Raw genomic sequence first — 18,774 nt, forward strand, 5'->3', positions numbered from 1 at the left:
TCTCTGTAGTTGATCTACTTGGCATAAAACCAAACTAATTCTCAAAAATACTTATCTCCAATCTCAACCTATACTCAATTACTTTCTCCCACAATTTCATTATGTGGCTTATGAGTTTAATCCATCTATAGTTAATACAATTCTGAATGTTTTCTTTATTTTTATAAATAGGAATTAATGTATTTCTCCTCCACTCCGGCATTTTCTTGGACCGTAAAATCACATTAAATAACTTAGTTAACCATCTTATCCCATCTTCATCTAAACATTTTGACACTCTGATAGATATACAATCAAGTCTGTTAGCTCTACCATTTGCTATTTTTTAAGAGCTTCCTTTACCTCCTTATCACATATTATTCGATAGAATGATAAATTTTGTTTTCATTCACGAGTTACTAAATCCTCCAAGTTACTAGATGAACCCTTTTCATCATTGAAAAGTTTGAAAAAGTGAGTCTCCCATCTGTTTTTAATTTTATTATCTGTAACTAAAATTCTTCCCTCTTCATCCTTTATACATCTTACCTGTTCTAGATCTTTTGATTTTCTTTTCCCACTCTTAGTAATTTTATGAACGTTTCGTTCTCCTTCCTTTATCTCAAAGCTCTTATGAAATTCTTTAAAAGCTTTAAAATGAGCTTCACTCACAGCTTTATTAGTTTTCTTCTTAGCCATACGATACTTCTCTCCATTTTTCTCATTGTTACACAAATGTATGGCTTTAAAATAGTTCTTTTTATGTTTGATTTTATTCTGTACACTATTATTCCATCACCAAGACTCTTTATCTCTTGGACCAAAATTTTTTACTTCTTCCAAAACTATTTTTGCAGCCTCCCTTATCTTTTTAGCCATATCCTCTCACAAGATGTTAGTATTTTTCTAAGATTCTCAAATTCCTTTGTTCAAAAGATTCTGCTTGAAAATATATTGTTTTTCACCTTTTAATTGTTACAACCTAATCCTTGGTGCTACTACTTATTGACATTTTTGAGTTTTACTCATAATACACACATCAAGGACAAGGATCCTATGTTGTGTTATTGCAGCATCCCCGAAAATCACCTTGTAATTTTTACAAAATCTTCTATCTGTGTTTCTAACCAAAAGAAAATCAATCTATGACTTTGAGGCTCTACTTTTGTAAGTTATGAGATGCTCATCTCTCTTTTTAAAATAAGTGTTGGTAATTTTAAAATTATAAACCAATAAAAAATTTATAAGAGTTTATCTTTCATTGTTTAGTTCTTCAAAACTAAAACCATCATATACCCTCACATAGTTTGGAGTGATAACAAAAAAAAAAAAAATACTGGCGGGGATCATTAGTCAGCAAAATAAATAAATAAAATTGTATGAGCTTTTCAATGATGATGATAAGAATGGTGTACAAGACATAGCTTATGAAGTAAATGGAGTAAATTAAATTTTTGTTTGCTTACCGAGAAAGAAAAAGAAAAAAAAAAACGAAGAAAACTTGCCGAAGTAGAGAAAAAGACCTCGTAAGGTAAAATATTTTGTATTTAATTCGAAGAGTGAAGGGAAAGAATGGCACGTTCAGAAATCAAAATTGATGAATGAACATCCATTAGGTGAAGAACGTACACTGGAAAGCTCAATCCCTTTGGCTTTTTCTTCAAACCAGACAGGGCTGACTCTTTACCACATACGATAAAAGTTAGGGAGGAAATTTCCTCATTGCTTGCGTAAAAGTTGCACATGAAATATAGTTCAGAACAATTCACCAACCAAACCCACAGTTCAAAATTCAAAACTAAGTATTTCACAAGCTTTTTGGACAGCCCCTGAGGAAGGACCGACCAGTAGGGACCACAGTGCCCGTAAATATTTACATTTTTTTTTCTTGATGCATATCTCTGGTCTCTTTTAAGATTTGTGGAAGTGTTGTAGTATAATGTTTTTCAATCTTGCTCCCTCTTTTAGTTGGATCCTGGCTGCTCTGTACAGGAGATATATTGGCAAACAAGTTTGAGTTTATTTTGTGAAGTTATCATCAATGTCTCTCTCTCTTTAAGGATTTTAATTTGTTGTTGACAGAATATTCTAGCTGGACGTAATGAAAATGACCTTGTGAGACCAGAGGAACCAATTCTCAAATATATACATACACACACACACACAGCACAGACCACAGAGTGGTGTATTTATTATTAGTTAATTAATAATCGACCATTCTTTTGGGAAACTTTAGAATACTGAGAAAATGAGGTCATTAAGGTTGCTTTTTCACCAAATTCGGATTTCATATTCTTCTCTCTCTCCGTTGCCCCTTAGAAAGGGATAAGATAAGACTCTCTTCTATTGTTGGATAAGACGCCCCTACGTTGAATTACAATCAGGAAAATCAGAAACAAACAAGACAGATGTTTTAGCTGTTGAGACTCAACTACGACGTCACTGGTCCCAATTTGAGATAGAGTTGGTTGACTATAAAATGAGTACCTTTTTTTCTTAAAGAAAATATTTTTGATTGTTCCTGTCTTTTTATTGGAACAATTTTGTTCCGGCATGATTGGGCACTGACGAACCTGTTGCTTATGTTATTTGTTGGGGCCATTTAGACTTAAGTTTGCTAATTAATTGTGATAAATTGGGGAGAAATGATGCATGTAACTTCACCAAGTCATTATTTGTCAAAATGCAGGAAAGGAAGAAAAAGAGCCCAAAGTTGGAATCAAAACAAGCGACTTTAGATCAAATGTAATATTCCAAAAATTTAAACTGATTTAATTAGACTGACTGAGAATGATTAAATAAATTAATATTGTGTGTAATCAAAAAGGGCTAATGAATGCCTTAAGTTGTGGTTTTAGCCTTAGATTTGTATTTGTAGTGAAGTCGGATTACTTAAACTTTAAAAAGAGGAGAAAATCAAAAAAGGGAAGCTTTGTACTACATGCTGGTGAGTACAACATGCATCAAGACACAATGAGCTTGAAAACATGAAAGGGACTTCTCTACATCACATACCACAGTATGTGTGACAAAACATTTCAGCGCATGTTACAAAATCTTGTTCAATCAAAGCGTCAAAACATGAGAAAAACATAAGAGTTGGGAGAGAAAAACAAAAAGCACAAACCTTTCTCTGCTAAAGCTTGGTGTTCTAGTAGATTAGGAGCATTTTGAGGCCTTCAATTACTTAAGATAAATTTTTTAAGTTCCTCTATCCTTTCCCTCTTTTCTTTTGAGAATTTTTAAGATAAGGTTTGTAATGGAAGAGTGATTTTTGAACTTATAAGATTATGGTTTTGAATCTATTGAGTTAAATAGAATTAATAAAAATTATTTAAATTATTTAAATTTACTATTAATAATTTTATGCATCTTTGAGCATGAGCTCATCATTATGGACCAAAATGGTAGTCGAAGAGTCATAAATATGGTTGTTGGGTAATAATGATAGCCATTAATGTTTTAGCTATTGAGCCTCAACGAGTGGATAAGCAAGAGTGTCGATAAATCCCTCGCCTCAATTACGTCAGTGTGCGGACCAACCTGGTAGAAATACATCCGTGCATGGAGAGTTTCACGACCTGCCTCTCGTCCACGCGTGGATGGGAATATACCACAGATGACAGTAATTTATGCATGGAGTGCTTTGATTTTTATGAAATAAAATGGACCGTTGGATTTAACTTTAAAAGGTGTAAAGCCCCCAGTTTGGGGTTCCTGAGGGCGTAAAATTCTATAAATAAACTCTATAAACACATGAGAGATACATTGATTCCCTTGGAGGCAATCCGAAAGGCTAAGTATGAGACTGGATAGCGGTCTGCCTAATCCAAGAGTGATTTTTCTGTGCTCATCTCTTATTCCATGCTTAATAATTTGATGAATTTGGGAATTGTTATGACTGAATTTATATTTAGTTTCTAAATCCCCAATGAAGGTAGAGAGTAACTCCTTTTACTCTTTTCTTGCTTCAATCTTTATTCATATTGTTCTAGATTTATTATTTTATAACCCTCTGAGAGTAATTTTTCAGTTTTAGTTACTTTTTCTTATTCTTCAATTTTAAGTTTATTTTTGGCCAATATATTTTCTGTTTGTAAGATTGCTTAATAAAATAAAAGGAGAACAGTGAGCCTAAACTTTAAAAAATAATCATAAATAACTATATTTGTGAAATCGATCAAAAACTAAATATAAGCATTTCTCCCAATAAAAATTTAAATATTAGTTTATTACATTATAAGAAATTAATTTCTTTCACAAGACTTAACCCCTGTTGGTTAAAAAAATATTTTAATTATATCTGTAATAGTTGACATTGTCATTGCTCATGGCGTGCTCAATAACCGTTGAAATAATATTTTTATTTTGAAGTATATATGGTCAATTCTATTCTATCTTCCTGCCAGATTACCTAAACAAATAATAATAAGTTGCCAATATTGCCCACACATTAATTATAAATGGCAAATGAAACATACAAGGAAGATGAAAATTAACGAAATAAACCAACAGAATGAGTTTTTTGGAGATAAAATAACTCACGCTTTAAACACAAAAAACGGGTGAAAATATAAAATAGGAGATGATGACCCAATCTTGATGTTAGGAATCTCCTTTTATTTTCCGTGAAGGATATCGAATGGTGCTTAACTGTCAAGCAAGTGTATGTATGTACGTGGCATGAGGTCAGAAATCAATCAGATCAAACAACACAAACAACAGTTGTGAGCCGCGAGTTAAGCTTTCTTCAAACGCTCCGCACATGATTCTTGTGTAGATTCATTTAATCAAATGTTTCGTGCAATTTCATTTATATGTCCTTTCAACATGCTATATTGCTATGCCAGGATTAAAAACAATTAAATTTATCGACTTTATCTAAAATTTTAATAAATTTTCAATCTCAAGATATATATAATTAATTTAACAAGATATTTTATCTGAACTCTAATATAATACATTTTTTAAAAATCCTGTTTAGTTCAAAATATAAGAAATTAAATATATTTATATATATATATATATATATATTTATTTTAATTATACATATGTTTTATTATATTTCACTCAAATAATTACTGAAATTATCTTGAATAAATCAAATATTATATTTATTATATTGGAATGAAGAGATATAATTTTTTAAAAAAAAAAGAAAAATTGAGATTTTAATCAATTTTTTATAAATGTAAATTATTTGTCAATTACTTATATTGTGGTTTGGAATGAATATATTTTATTTTACCAACATTTAATAAGGTGTAAAATTTAAAACTTATAATAAAAAATTAATCATATAGCTTATATATATATGAAAAAAAAAATGTTATTGGGGGAGTATAACTATGCTCACGCCGCACACATTCAAAAAGACAGCTAATACATAGATGGAGTAAGAATGCGAGATTGCGTGAATTGTTACCGAGCAAACAGCAGTTGGGCGATTTGTGAATAAAATAATGGAGACGAAAAAATTGGTTAATGTCATTCATTATTGCAATCACATTGACATGGAAAAGGAATAATAAAAGGAAGGAGAGTCAAAGAAGGCGATAATGTTGCCTCCTCCCTTCCTTTTTCTCTGCTCTGATTCACCCTTTTGACTTTGACCAGAAACACTATTTTTATTTTAAACGGTTTTTGCCTCTTTGATTCATGCGACGCAACGCCTGACTTCATCTTTTGTTTAATTTCTGTTCCAATACATCTCTTTCCTTAATATTCATTCCACCCACACTCCCAATATACTTTCTCAATGCTTTCATTTTTCATATGCTCATATACCTTTCTTTTTCAAACTAAAAGAGGAGCAACTTTATATCACAATACCCACTGTTACATGGGTTATGAGGTGTTCAAACAGCACAAGTAATAAATAATATTTCTTCTGTTAAAAAAATATGAGATATTTTTTAAAGAGTTAGATGTTAAAAATATAAAATATTTTTAATTTTTTGAGATATAATCATTATTTTTTTTAAAACGCACCTATTGATAATAATTTTATATTTATTATAGGGTATTTAATAAAGATCAATATAGAAAGATAGAATTAGTTTGAAAGTAGATAACTACTTTATTAAAATAAAATTTGATTAAAAATATTTTATATTTTTTAATGGAGGAAGTATTCCCACCATGTTTAAATATAAAAGAAAATAATTGATTCACACAATTTAAGAAAATTAATTAAGTATAATAATTGTATATAAAATTAAAAAATTTTGAACATGAAACAAATTTGTTTAGTAAAAAAATTATTGACTTTATAAGGAACTTTAAAAAGAAAAGTAATAAATTCTTTTTAAAATTTTTTATTTTTTTATAAATAAAAATAAAAAGACACATGGTGTTTTGTCTTATATTCAAAAGTGGAGGGAGTATAATATACCTCTAGTTTCACTTGCACTAGAACTATAGTATACGTCACTTTTTTTAATTTATGTATTTTTATCTTAAATCACGAATTGTTTACATTCGTTTTGATAACAACAAAATTCCTATGCTCTCATACGAGCAGTGGGGAGTGTAAAAGACCAATAGCAAAACATCTCAAATGGCGTATCTGATTGTATAGAAAAACAGGAGTTCTGAAGCCAGATTTAAAATGTGTCTTAAAGATGGATCTTGGGAATTTCAAAGTGCTTAGCGTTATTATTTGACGAACAACGATTGTTTGAAGAGCCATTCTAATTGATGTCAATTTAATTCTCAGGTTTTTTTTATTGGTCAAACAATTTAATTCTCAGTTCATTATGATATCTTCTTGTTTTTTTTTTTCAAAAAAAAGTTGCACACGCGCGGGGCGAAATTAAGGTGTAATTTGTAAATGTAACGCGAAGGGCAGGTGTGGTCAAAGTACGAAGGGTGCTCCTTGAAGGCAGATTCATCCTCGTGGCCAACTTTTGTTGCCTAATAATAAAGGGCCACTCCGTGTTCTTTCCAATTTTTTTTTTTTTTTGGGTTATTGGACTTTTCGAAGATGATGAACTCGACTGTTCATAAAACTCACCGTGCGCATGCTAATTAAATCAATTTTAGAACTAATAAGCAAATATTTATTATGATGAAAATAACATATATTAGCATCTGAATTTTTTAATTTTCAACGCATCATTAATTGTTTGCGTGGAATTAAAAAAATTGAAGAAACAGGATGATCCGGCCTTGGCGCAGAAACGCGGGGACGAGATTTTTTTATTATTATTATTATTTTTTTACCTGCGGGGACGAGATTTTGAGATGTTATTATTTATCAGAAGTATATTTTATATTTTAAATACAACACATTATTCTCTTTTCTTTCGAGCAGGGGCCGCCGTGAGCAGGCTCGGCCAGACAAGGACAGCTGCAGAGTAGGGAGAGAGGGAGGGATAGAGAGAGAGAGAGAGAGAGATTGCAGAGAGAAAAGAGAAAACTCGGTGAAAACAAACAAACAGGGGCACCTGATCCATCTTCCACTCGCAGTCGCAGACCATTTCCTTAATCTCTTCTCTCCGACTCTGTGTACCGTACCACCTGGTCTCTTCTCTCTCTCGCCCCCGGTTGTTGTTCTACTTGTATCCACCCCACCAACATTTCTTCCCCTTCTTCTAATCTTCTTCTTCGTCTGTGTATATATATATACATATATTCACTCTCCTTCGTAATTCATAATCCCCATCCCCGATTTGCTTCAATTTACCCCCCAATTCCCTCATTTTCACCCATATTTACTCATTTTCAACATGAGTTCCCATCCCCCCGGCGCCGCCGCCGCCGCCGCCGCCGTTCACGGTCATAACTCCACCAGGAGACTGCCCGACTTCTTGCAGAGCGTCAATCTCAAGTACGTGAAGCTGGGCTACCATTACCTGATGACCCATTTCTTGACCCTCCTTCTGATCCCGCTCGCCGCCGTCATTTTTGTCCAGGCTTCTCAGACCAACCCCGACGACCTTCGCAGCCTCTGGCTCCACCTCCAGTACAACCTCGTCACCATCATCGCCTGCTCCGCTTTCCTGGTTTTCGGATCCACCGTTTACATCATGACCCGACCCAGATCCGTCTACCTCGTGGACTTCTCCTGCTACCTCCCTCCCCCGCATCACCGGGCGAAATTCTCTCAGTTCATGGAACACTCCAGGCTCACCGGCGACTTCGATGAGTCCTCCCTCGAATTCCAGCGCAAGATTCTAGAACGCTCTGGGCTAGGAGAAGAAACGTGCGTCCCTGAAGCTATGCATCACATACCCCCGAGGCCTTCAATGGCGGCCGCGAGGGAAGAAGCAGAGCAGGTGATGTTCGGAGCATTAGACAACCTGTTCGCCAACACCAGCGTCAAGCCCAAAAACATCGGAATCCTCGTGGTGAACTGCAGCTTGTTCAATCCGACGCCGTCGCTTTCCGCGATGATAGTGAACAAGTACAAATTAAGAGGGAACATCAGGAGCTTCAATCTCGGAGGCATGGGATGCAGTGCAGGGGTCATAGCCATTGATCTAGCCAAAGACATGCTTCAAGTTCACAGGAACACGTATGCTGTCGTGGTCAGCACCGAGAACATCACCCAGAATTGGTATTTTGGGAACAAGAAATCCATGTTGATCCCAAATTGCTTGTTTCGAGTTGGTGGGGCTGCGATTTTGCTATCCAATAAAGGATCAGATAAGAGAAGATCCAAGTATAAGCTTGTTCATGTGGTGAGAACTCACAAAGGAGCAGATGATAAAGCCTTCAAATGTGTGTATCAGGAACAAGACGAAGCAGGCAAAACGGGGGTTTCTCTGTCAAAAGATCTCATGGCCATTGCAGGTACTCGCCGTCGCATGATTTAACTTGTTTTCTGCATTTTGCCACCTAATAAAGTAAGTGTAAGATTAGCAGTTCACAGAAATCGCCTAGTTCGAGAATCTAAAGGGTAATTTTATTGAATCACAATCCAAAACGAATTGACGAATGGTGGCAATTACAGGAGGAGCACTGAAGACAAACATAACAACACTGGGTCCTCTGGTTCTGCCAATAAGCGAGCAGCTTCTGTTCTTCGCGACACTCATGGCCAAGAAGATATTCAAGGCGAAACTAAACGCATACATACCAGATTTCAAGCTGGCATTCGAGCATTTCTGCATCCACGCCGGCGGGAGGGCAGTGATCGAGGAGCTGGAGAAGAATCTAGATCTGGAGCCGCACCACGTAGAAGCTTCGAGAATGACGCTTCACAGATTCGGGAACACATCGTCGAGCTCAATCTGGTACGAATTGGCATACACAGAAGCGAAAGGAAGAATGAGAAAGGGGAACAGGGTTTGGCAAATTGCGTTTGGGAGCGGATTTAAGTGTAACAGTGCAGTGTGGAAAGCGCTGCGAAACGTGAAGCCATCGCCCAAGAATCCATGGGAGGATTGCATCCATAGGTACCCTGTTCAGATTCTTTCTTAGATTTAATTAAATTGATTGATGATCAATATTATTATTTGTAGGTAGTAATTGATATTGATGATGATGGGTTCTGTGTAGGATTGGATTTGATCTCAACCCTAGATTTATTATTACCTTATTATTTTGGTCATTATTACTCAGTTTTGTATTAATCATTAGTGCTGTACTATCATGCATGTATTTCTTTATTCTTTATTCCCCCCCCCCCTCTTTGCCTTATAATGTCAGATTATGCGCATTCACTGTTACGATATTCAATTAACGGTTTATCATGCATTTTACTCCTGCTACTAATACAATGGTTTAATGCATTCAAAATTTTAATTTCTTAAATAATAATAGAATTCAACTCGATAAAGAAGAGATGTTACACCCTCAATTGTCTAATATAAGCAGTAAGTTCTTTTTACCGGAATTAATATAAGCAGCAAAGTTAAGAGAATCTTTTGTTATCAACGTATAAGAAATATCACAAACTTCCATGAATATTGGTCCCAATCTTTGCAAAAATATTTACATATATGATAAATAATCATTACATTATCCATTTTCTAATAAAGATAATACTCACATGCTCAATTACATGTCATTAAATTAATACTATTTTTTTATATTGACTCTTATTTAATAACACACTTCACCATTAAAAAATATAAAATAATATATTTAATAATGACATTTTAAAAAAATAATGACTACATTTTTAAAAATTTAAAATATTTTATATTTTTTAATATTTAACATTTAAAAAATTATATTTTTAAATAGAAGGAGCATAAAATACAGTTTAGATATTAAATAATTAAACTATTTGTAATGTATGTGTAGTGCGGCTATCTCAGTAACATGAATCATCCAAAACTCAAGTGAATTGACATGAGAATTCTCATGGATGATTTACATATTAAACGTATGCCTGACTTATTTGTAGACTCCTAAGTAATAAATTTACAATTGGGAAAATGAAGAACAGTAGAAGAGCTGCAATTTTTATTTTTTTTTATTTTAAAAAAAGGAATAGAAGAGAGAAAGTGCGCCGAAGTTGCAGATCCGTTATATTGTGAATCCCAAGCATTATCGATATCAAAACTGTTCACTGTCAGTAAAAGTTGTCTTTTAAATTTTTTTTTTAAAGGTATCTTTTGTTACGGTTTAATTGGAAAAGGCAAATGGCCAGCTTGCCCCTGTCTCTGAGTATTATTTTGGAGATAAAAGAGTGTCAATGAATGAAAGAGAGAGAGAGGCAGAGGCTATAAAATTCCGGTCAAGTAACCCAATAACCACATGGTAAATGGATTCGTGGTCCAATGCCCAAGTTAGGGTTCGTCATTTCAGTACACTAATTAATTGGCCATTTATTAGCAACCCCCTCAGCCAAAAATAATAGCCCCAGAATTCCTCGTACCCTTATCTGCTGAAGAGAGGAACTTGGGAACACATTTTGTTGTAAACAGCTCGTTGATTTTACTATAAAGCTACAATTCTAGATGATTTTTGGTTGATTATAAAATATGTAATTTAAGCTCTTAAGACCTATGGAATTCTTTTTGTTTTTTGTTTTGGTCTGAAATGCTGGACTTCTTATGATATGAAAGCATAATATTTTTCTAAAAAATCCAAATAACAAAACTAAATATTAGTTTTCTGGTTCATACGGTCACACTATTTAAAATTTAAATGGGAGAATTGCATATAAAGCCGAAACAAAATAATTGGTCTTGAGATACAATAAATTCTAACAAGGCACAGCAGGTTGGAATGCTTCATGTTCAATCACTGTTTTCGTTACCTCCATCTCTACCTCATTTCCATCTCCTTAGGGCCACACCCCAATTTACCGTTTCCCTCTCTGATTCCTCCAGACATCTGATCTTGAGGAGGACGAGGCTGTTCTCGAAGAAAATGAGGTATGGAGTTCTCAAGTTGAATGCTGAGAAGAGACCCAGAATGAAAGGGAGGTTCGTGAAGAGAGCCTCTTTCACCGTCACAGCACCACCTTCCTTTCCTCTGCTCAGCAAATTAATCAAGTCAAAGCCTTTCTTTGATTTAATTTTCAGCTTTGCTAGCTATCCACTTGCTTCCCCTGCCATTAAATTTTGCCATGCCTCATGGTTATATATATTCCACCCTCTGCCAAACTTGATGCGTACACAGTTCCGATATTCATGAATGAATGAATAATTAATGGAGCCTTTTGAGTTATATAACTTGTTGATTATCGACTGCATGGCTATCTTTTCAAGTTCTTCAAGTTATATTGACAGAAAGCATGCAAGCTACCTTTTCTCCGTCGCCGCCTCTTCCCTTTCATCTCTTCTCTCTTCCTCGCCAATGTTGGTTTGAGAGCTTTGGGTTTTGGGTTTTGCAGATTGGGATCGAACCAAGGGTGAGCGGGATTTTAGATTAGGGGTAGTTTGGTATTTTTATCCTGAAAATTAATTGTTTAAGCAATTTTCTTGGTTCTCAAGGCACTATATGCGATTCTTCCAATTTAAATTACCTTTGATAATGGGATGCAAAACTAATAGTCCTTGCAATAAATTCCCTTCATTATCCCTATTTTTTTTAATAATTTTTATATATTTTTATTTTAATAAATGCAATATTAAAAATTAAAATATATGATCTCCTAACTAGTTGGAACTTCACAAATCCTATATCAAAAGTCAGAACAAATTAACTAACTCTATTTAAAAATTTAATAATTTCTTAATTTCATCCTCTTTTTTTTTTTTTTTTTGAATGGGAATGGATTGTCATTGAACAAATGGGTACAGCGGACAAGAAAGGACAGAGAAGCACGTTAAGTAGCATGATCAATCCATCTCACGCGTTTTGACACCGGTTAACTTTATTTTTATAAAATATATTTTAATAATAAAAATAAAAAATTTATAATAAAAATTAAGCGAGATATCTCATAAATAAATAAAAAATCTCCCTCTCTTTTATAAATAAAACTGAATGAGGGTTCTTTTAAAAAGAATTAAAAATTAAAAATTTTAATATTAAATTTAACTTTCTAAATTAAATATGAATGAGATTAATTATGAAAATCTTTATTAAAATTTTTTACAATTTTTACAAAATAAAAATAAAATTAATGTTTAATTCTGAACTTTCCAGATTTCATTACCCTCGAAACATCCACCTCCACACTGCTCCATAGACAGGGATCTGGATTCTGTCAATAGCCTCTTTTTCTCCTTTTCTTCTCCTAATCTCATCTTCATTCTTTAAGCAACAAAGTTAACAGCTTAGATTTAATTTTTTATTAAAAAACTTAATTTTTATAAAATAATTTTCATATAAAAAATAAATTTAAACTGTCAAAAATTAACCTACACAGTCTACTGTTATTAAAATTATTTTGGTCAAACTGTTATTAAAATTGTTTGTTTATTTGTTTTATTTTAATTATACATTGTGCATGTTAAATTTTAACTAATTGAAATTATTTGTTTGTTTTATGGAGGAACGTTTGGTTCAAGGAAAGAATTAAATTAATTTATTTTGTATCTTTGAATTTGAATCTTGAAAAATACAACGTATATGATGTACTCCTTAAGTATTTGAGGGGCTAGTTCGGTAACAACAGTATTATATAGTTTTTTTTTTAAACAAAAAAACCAACTCAGTCCTCCATAGTTGGGTTTCGAAATAGTTTGGACATTCTCTTCAAGTGAAGATGGGAGAGAAGAGAAGGGAAAGAAAAAGGGCGGCACAAAGAAGCGCAAGGAATGGCCGCGGAGAGAATCTGCTTCGTCATAGACGGTCATACCCCCCCTTCAATGCCTGACATCGTACTGAGCTTAGATAGAGAGAAAAGTTCGAGACTGACCCAAATATTCTCTCTCAAGATATTTAGGATTCACATTAGGTTTCCTGAAGATAATTTTTAACATTCCAACAAAAACGGGAATAGAAATCTTACTCGCCTTCAGTGCACAGATTCGAAACGTCAGAAGCCTGCGAAATATAAGGTAAAACACAACGACATATGATAATGCTCCGCAGAAATTCTGAATTTCTGACTATATTGATCGTTTATAAACAACCAGTACACAATTCAGAGGTCAAAAAAGGAGAACCAGGAACATGAACCCATATCGGAAACCAGGACATTCGAACAACCAGAAGTAACCACTAGAACAGAATCGGAAACCCCACCCCAACCCCACACAACCCTCGAACTTGAAATCGAACTACTGATACCAACGATATTTGACCAACTCTAGTTCCTCCAGCTACCGTCGGAAGCACCTCCGCCTCTGGAGTAGCGAGATCCACCATCACCGTAGCCTCCTCGCTCACGACCGCCACCATAACCACCACCGTAGCCACCGCCACCCCCATAGCCTCCACCGTTACGGTTATATCCACCTTCACGACGGCCTCCGCCTCCGTATCCGCCTCCACCACGGCTGTAGCCTCCACCTCCACCGTATCCGCCACCTCCACCGCCATATCCGCCGCCTCCTCCGCCGCCGCCTCGGCCACGAGATTGAGCCTCGTTCACCGTAATATTACGACCATCGAGATCCTGACCGTTCATCCCCTCGATAGCATCTCTCATGGCCTGCTCAGACGAGAAGGTTACAAATCCGAATCCTCTTGACCTGCCAGTCTCGCGATCATTAATAACCTATAAAAAAAGACCGAGAGTCGCGTCAGACAAAGCACAAAGAACACCAAAACCAGATCCAGAAAGACAGAAATAGAAACGCATCAAAATCGATCGATCTTCGCCTTTGGCACAAAGATGAAGATGAACGTACCGATGGGTGTGAGTAATAAAAGAATCAAGATAGTAACACAAAGATGAGAGATCAAGTAGTAACGCAAACAGATCAGAGAACACAGATCAGATGGGATCCAGAAAATCCAAATCCGCATCGGGTCAGATCCGATCCCTGCAACAAACGGACCTTCGATTCGATGATCTCGCCAAAGGGAGCAAAGGCCTTCTCAAGGGCCTCGCTGTCGGTGGCCCATGCGAGCCCCCCGACGAAGCACCTGTATTCAACTTCTGCGGACGCCATAGATCTGAGAAAGAGGGGGTCGAAACCCTAGAAATGGGACAGAAAGTGGAAAAGGAGGATTAACAAGAACCCACCCAAAGGAGAAGAGAACACGAAGAAAAGTTGAGAACCCCAAGGCCAATTATATAGCCGGGATTTTTTAACTATAGTTAAGGAGAACGGAGTCCCGCTCCTATACGGCCAGCGTACTAACCAGGGTTAGATCAACGGCCGGTTATTGGCCTATTTGGATGTTTGTTTGGATACCGATTTTAAGCTTTCGTTAGTCCGATCTCCGAGTCAGCCAGGTCTGTTTAAATTGTTTTCCACCCTCTTCTACTGTTCTTGTATTACTATCACTGGCAAGTCTTTTAAACAAGATTATTTTTTATTTTCTTAATCATTTAATTATGTTTAATAATTTTTTAATGTAATTATAGTCATTAGTAAATTATATTTTTATTGGTAGTTAAGATTATTTATTTTTCAAACTGTATTATGCGATACTAGTAAGTTTTTGATTTATCATATTTTAATAAAAATTTAAGTAATTAATATATAAAAAATCCTATGTGCGTACTTTTCTTCATTTTCATGTTTGTATTTAGCTTGTTCATAGTCATAATAGAGCGCGTGCCTTGTATGAAGTTTTTCTTTTAAGCATTATATTTATAAATATTACACACACACAAATATGTGTGTGTATATATATATATATAATATATATTAATTAATAGTTATGACTTTTTAAAACACATGATTCCAGCTGAATTTTGGATCCAGTACGATGTATAGAAAATTAACATTACTGTGCTTTGATTGACTGATTGTTACTGTTGCTTTTGTTTTGGGGTAGTTTCTGATAATTTCTTCCCTTCCCACGTGGAGTTTGAACAGTTCAACATGGGGAGGAAGACAACGCGTACGTACTTGAGCAGCGATGAGAAAAAAATTGGGACCTGTTTGAAATTCTTTTCATTTTATTATTTTTAAAATTGATGTTTCATAACAATAATTTTAAAATATTTAAAAAATATTTTAAATTTTTAAAAAAATATTTTATTTTTATTTTTCAAAAAAATTTTGAAAATATATTACTAAACATATTTTTCTGTTTTTTTTCTTATTTTGAAGAATAAAAAAATTACTTTTAAAATAAATTGTTAAATAGGCTCTTATTTTTTAAAAATTAATGATAGTGATTAGTAGTAATAGTTTTTAAGGGTTCTGTTTATTAGATGAGAAGGAAATGTTTATTTTAATTCTGTTTATAAAACATCTTAATAATTATTATATTTATTTTTATCAATTTATTCTTGTTAAATATAAAAAAAGGTGATTAACTATAATTTTTTATTTTAAAAGAAATAAATTTATGAGAATAAAATTAAAAAGTTATTAAATTTTTAACCAGAATTTATAAAATTTAAAAATGTCTATTTTAATAAAAATACTAAAAATGATTTATAAAATAGAATAAAAACGAGCAGGAGTGATTGGTTACACTGATTAGGGTGAAGAGATAAAGGTAGCAAAAACTGTGTAAGTGGGTCCCAAAGTCACGTGACAAAGCTGCAGTGGCGGTGGGTTCGAGATATCGACAACGAAAGCAACAGATATTTTACCGCTCCAAAATATCTGACGCTTCTTCCTATAAAATATCTTATTCCTTCAAGTACAATTTTGCCCCCACTACTTTGCCGAATTCCTGGCTACCCCGATTCCCCACTGAGGTGAAGAATTAGGGGTAAGACTACGCTTTCCTTAATTTAAACGACGGGAGTCTAATCGTAGCCCTGCTTCACCACGTCGTAGCTGTGCCATGTGTGATGCCGACAGTGATATCGACAATGAAACGAGCGGGATCAAATCTGGCTGTCTGACTTGCAAATCGGTTGGAAGAGTCACATGAAGGCCGGATCAATCTGTTTTGTGGTTTCCAATTTCAAGCTCGAAATTAAGGGTGTTCAGTCATTCTGATTAATTTAATATCCTCCCGATATCTTATCCCCATTCAAAAATAATCAAGGACTTTAAAAGATAAGATAAAAAAAAAAATTCGAGACGGGATACAATATGAAATTATCACCGAGACATTCTGTCTTATCCTGAATATTATACATATTATTTTTTATTTTAATTATATTAATATAATTTATATTTATATTAATTATAATTTTAATACTTGTAATTCTTATTTAAAATTAAAGTTTTTTTATATTGATAATTTTAATGGCATGGAGTAAACATAGCGATATCTTTCTTTATAATATATTAATATAATTTATTCTTATATCTATCTATTTAATAACTTTTATTTATAACATATTTCTTTCTTATTTTTAGAAGAGTAATTAGCTTAGTACATTTTCACTAAAGTAGAAAAATAATGATTTGATGTTGTGTTTGATTTGCCTGTTATTGCTAATCTTATAACATAAAGATCACTTCTATTTGTTATTATAATATGTAGTTGTGATTAATATAATTCAATAATTGATTTTAAATTATTGTTATTTATGTGCTTGTATTGTTTTAATTTTAAACTTAATAAATTATATGATTTAAAATTTTAATGAACGTTATTATTCAAATCTTTTTTCGATATTATTCTATTTATTGGGACGGTAGGACGTCCTGATCTTGTCTCGATCACGTCTCGACTCTTAACGGGACAAGATGACTTTTAGGACGGGACGGAACACGGGACCAAAATTCAATCCAATCTTTTTTTGGGGATGGGACACGGGACGGGGGTGTCTCGGTCCCGTCCTATCCTGTGAACACCCTTACTCGAAATAATTACAGGCGAATCTACAACATTTTCTTAGTAATTCTATTCTATTACTACTTGTTTGGCCCAAAATAAGATAAGGTTTAATTAAAAATAATAATATTTTTTTGAAATATATAAATAATAATTTGATATCTTAAAATGCAATAATTTTTTTTAAAATCTCTAAAAAAATTTCTGTCATTAATTAATTTACATAAACTATTAAATTGTTCTTGTTGGAAATAAATGATTCACAAGTTTTGTTTAAATATTTACAACTTTTCTTCTTATATTCACAATAATACGAGAACAAATAAGGAATTAACATACACTTGTTTGGCCCAAAATAAGATAAGGTTTAATTAAAAATAATAATAATTTTTTTTGAAATATATAAATAATAATTTGATATCTCAAAATGCAATAATTTTTTAAAAATCTCTAAAAAATTTTCTGTCATTAATTAATTTACATAAATTATCAAATTGTTCTTGTTGGAAATAAATAATTTAAAAATTCTGTTTAAATATTCACAATTTTTTTCTTATATTCACAATAATACGAGAACAAATAAGGAAATAACATACAAAATGTATGTTATTTCCTTATTTGTTCTCGTATTATTGTGAATATAAGAAGAAAAGTTGTGAATATTTAAACAAAACTTGTGAATCATTTATTTCCAATAAGGATAATTTAGTTATTCATATAAATTTATTAATGACAGAAAAGTCTTTACAAATTTTAGGAGAATTATGGCATTTTAAGTGACCAAATTATCAGGTGATGCTCCGATTACAGTAGCTAGTAATTTTTTTTTAAAATATTTGAACTAAGAGTATTTTGGTCTTTTTCACTTTCAACTTATTTTTAATTTAATCCCTGAGGACTGAATTGAGGTTTTAAAATTTTTTGGAAGCCACTAGAAAATAAATTCCTTCTCAAGTACTTAAATGAACTTCTCCCAATTAGATATATCTTCCACGAGTACTTTGGAATAACTTGAGAGTAATAAATAATTGAATATAAATTTTAAATGACTCTAATTCTTCAAATTATAGTAAATTCTTTACTACCATGGTAGGATATGATTAAGTATGAGTATTGGGTTGGGGTTGTTTCACCATGTGACAAATATAATGTGATGCATGATCAACTCGATCTTTATATCCTGTTGATATCTCTGATTAAAATCATAGGCTATTTAAAACAAACATGACTTCATTCATGTAAATAGACTACCCAAACTCACTAATCATTAAGAGCAACCAGTCAAAGATCATTATACTCATTCTTAGACCACAGTTTTCCCTAATTTTGAATCTTTAAGGTATCATAAACCCTATGCTAGTCTTCTCGGAGAATATGTGGAGACAAGTTAGGTTTAAGTCTCTAGATAAATAGTGAGATAAGGGCTAGTCTTTGATTACAAAAAGATGGCCATATCATATGGATTTACCTACTCCTTTCTCTAGTCAAACTCTCGCCAATATGACCATGCAACAACTCATGTTACACATATAGCATGTTATAATTCAGATCAATGTGCTCAAATGATAACTAGCATGAATT

General features: G+C 33.2%; 2 protein-coding genes across 2 annotated transcripts; one reads left to right on the top strand and one right to left on the bottom strand.

Annotated features, from left to right (window-relative positions):
* The first annotated feature begins 7,279 nt into the window (after window positions 1-7,279).
* LOC129285544 (3-ketoacyl-CoA synthase 4-like) lies at window positions 7,280-9,653 on the top strand. Its single transcript, XM_054921279.1, has 2 exons — window positions 7,280-8,775; window positions 8,936-9,653. Exons 1-2 carry the CDS (start codon window positions 7,710-7,712, stop codon window positions 9,403-9,405), a joined length of 1,536 nt encoding a protein of 511 aa, XP_054777254.1. The 5' UTR covers window positions 7,280-7,709; the 3' UTR covers window positions 9,406-9,653.
* A 3,751-nt stretch (window positions 9,654-13,404) lies between these two features.
* On the bottom strand, window positions 13,405-14,546 carry LOC129285545 (glycine-rich RNA-binding protein 2-like). The gene is made up of 2 exons (XM_054921280.1): window positions 14,334-14,546; window positions 13,405-14,050 (listed from the first exon to the last, which is right to left on the bottom strand). The coding sequence occupies exons 1-2, from the start codon at window positions 14,445-14,447 to the stop codon at window positions 13,640-13,642; spliced, it is 525 nt and encodes a 174-aa protein (XP_054777255.1). The 5' UTR covers window positions 14,448-14,546; the 3' UTR covers window positions 13,405-13,639.
* Window positions 14,547-18,774: the final 4,228 nt, after the last annotated feature.

The sequence above is a fragment of the Prosopis cineraria genome, unplaced genomic scaffold, assembly GCF_029017545.1.
Source record: "Prosopis cineraria cultivar Desert tree isolate PC_DT_omini unplaced genomic scaffold, ASM2901754v1 PC11, whole genome shotgun sequence".
Lineage (NCBI taxonomy): Eukaryota > Viridiplantae > Streptophyta > Magnoliopsida > Fabales > Fabaceae > Prosopis > Prosopis cineraria.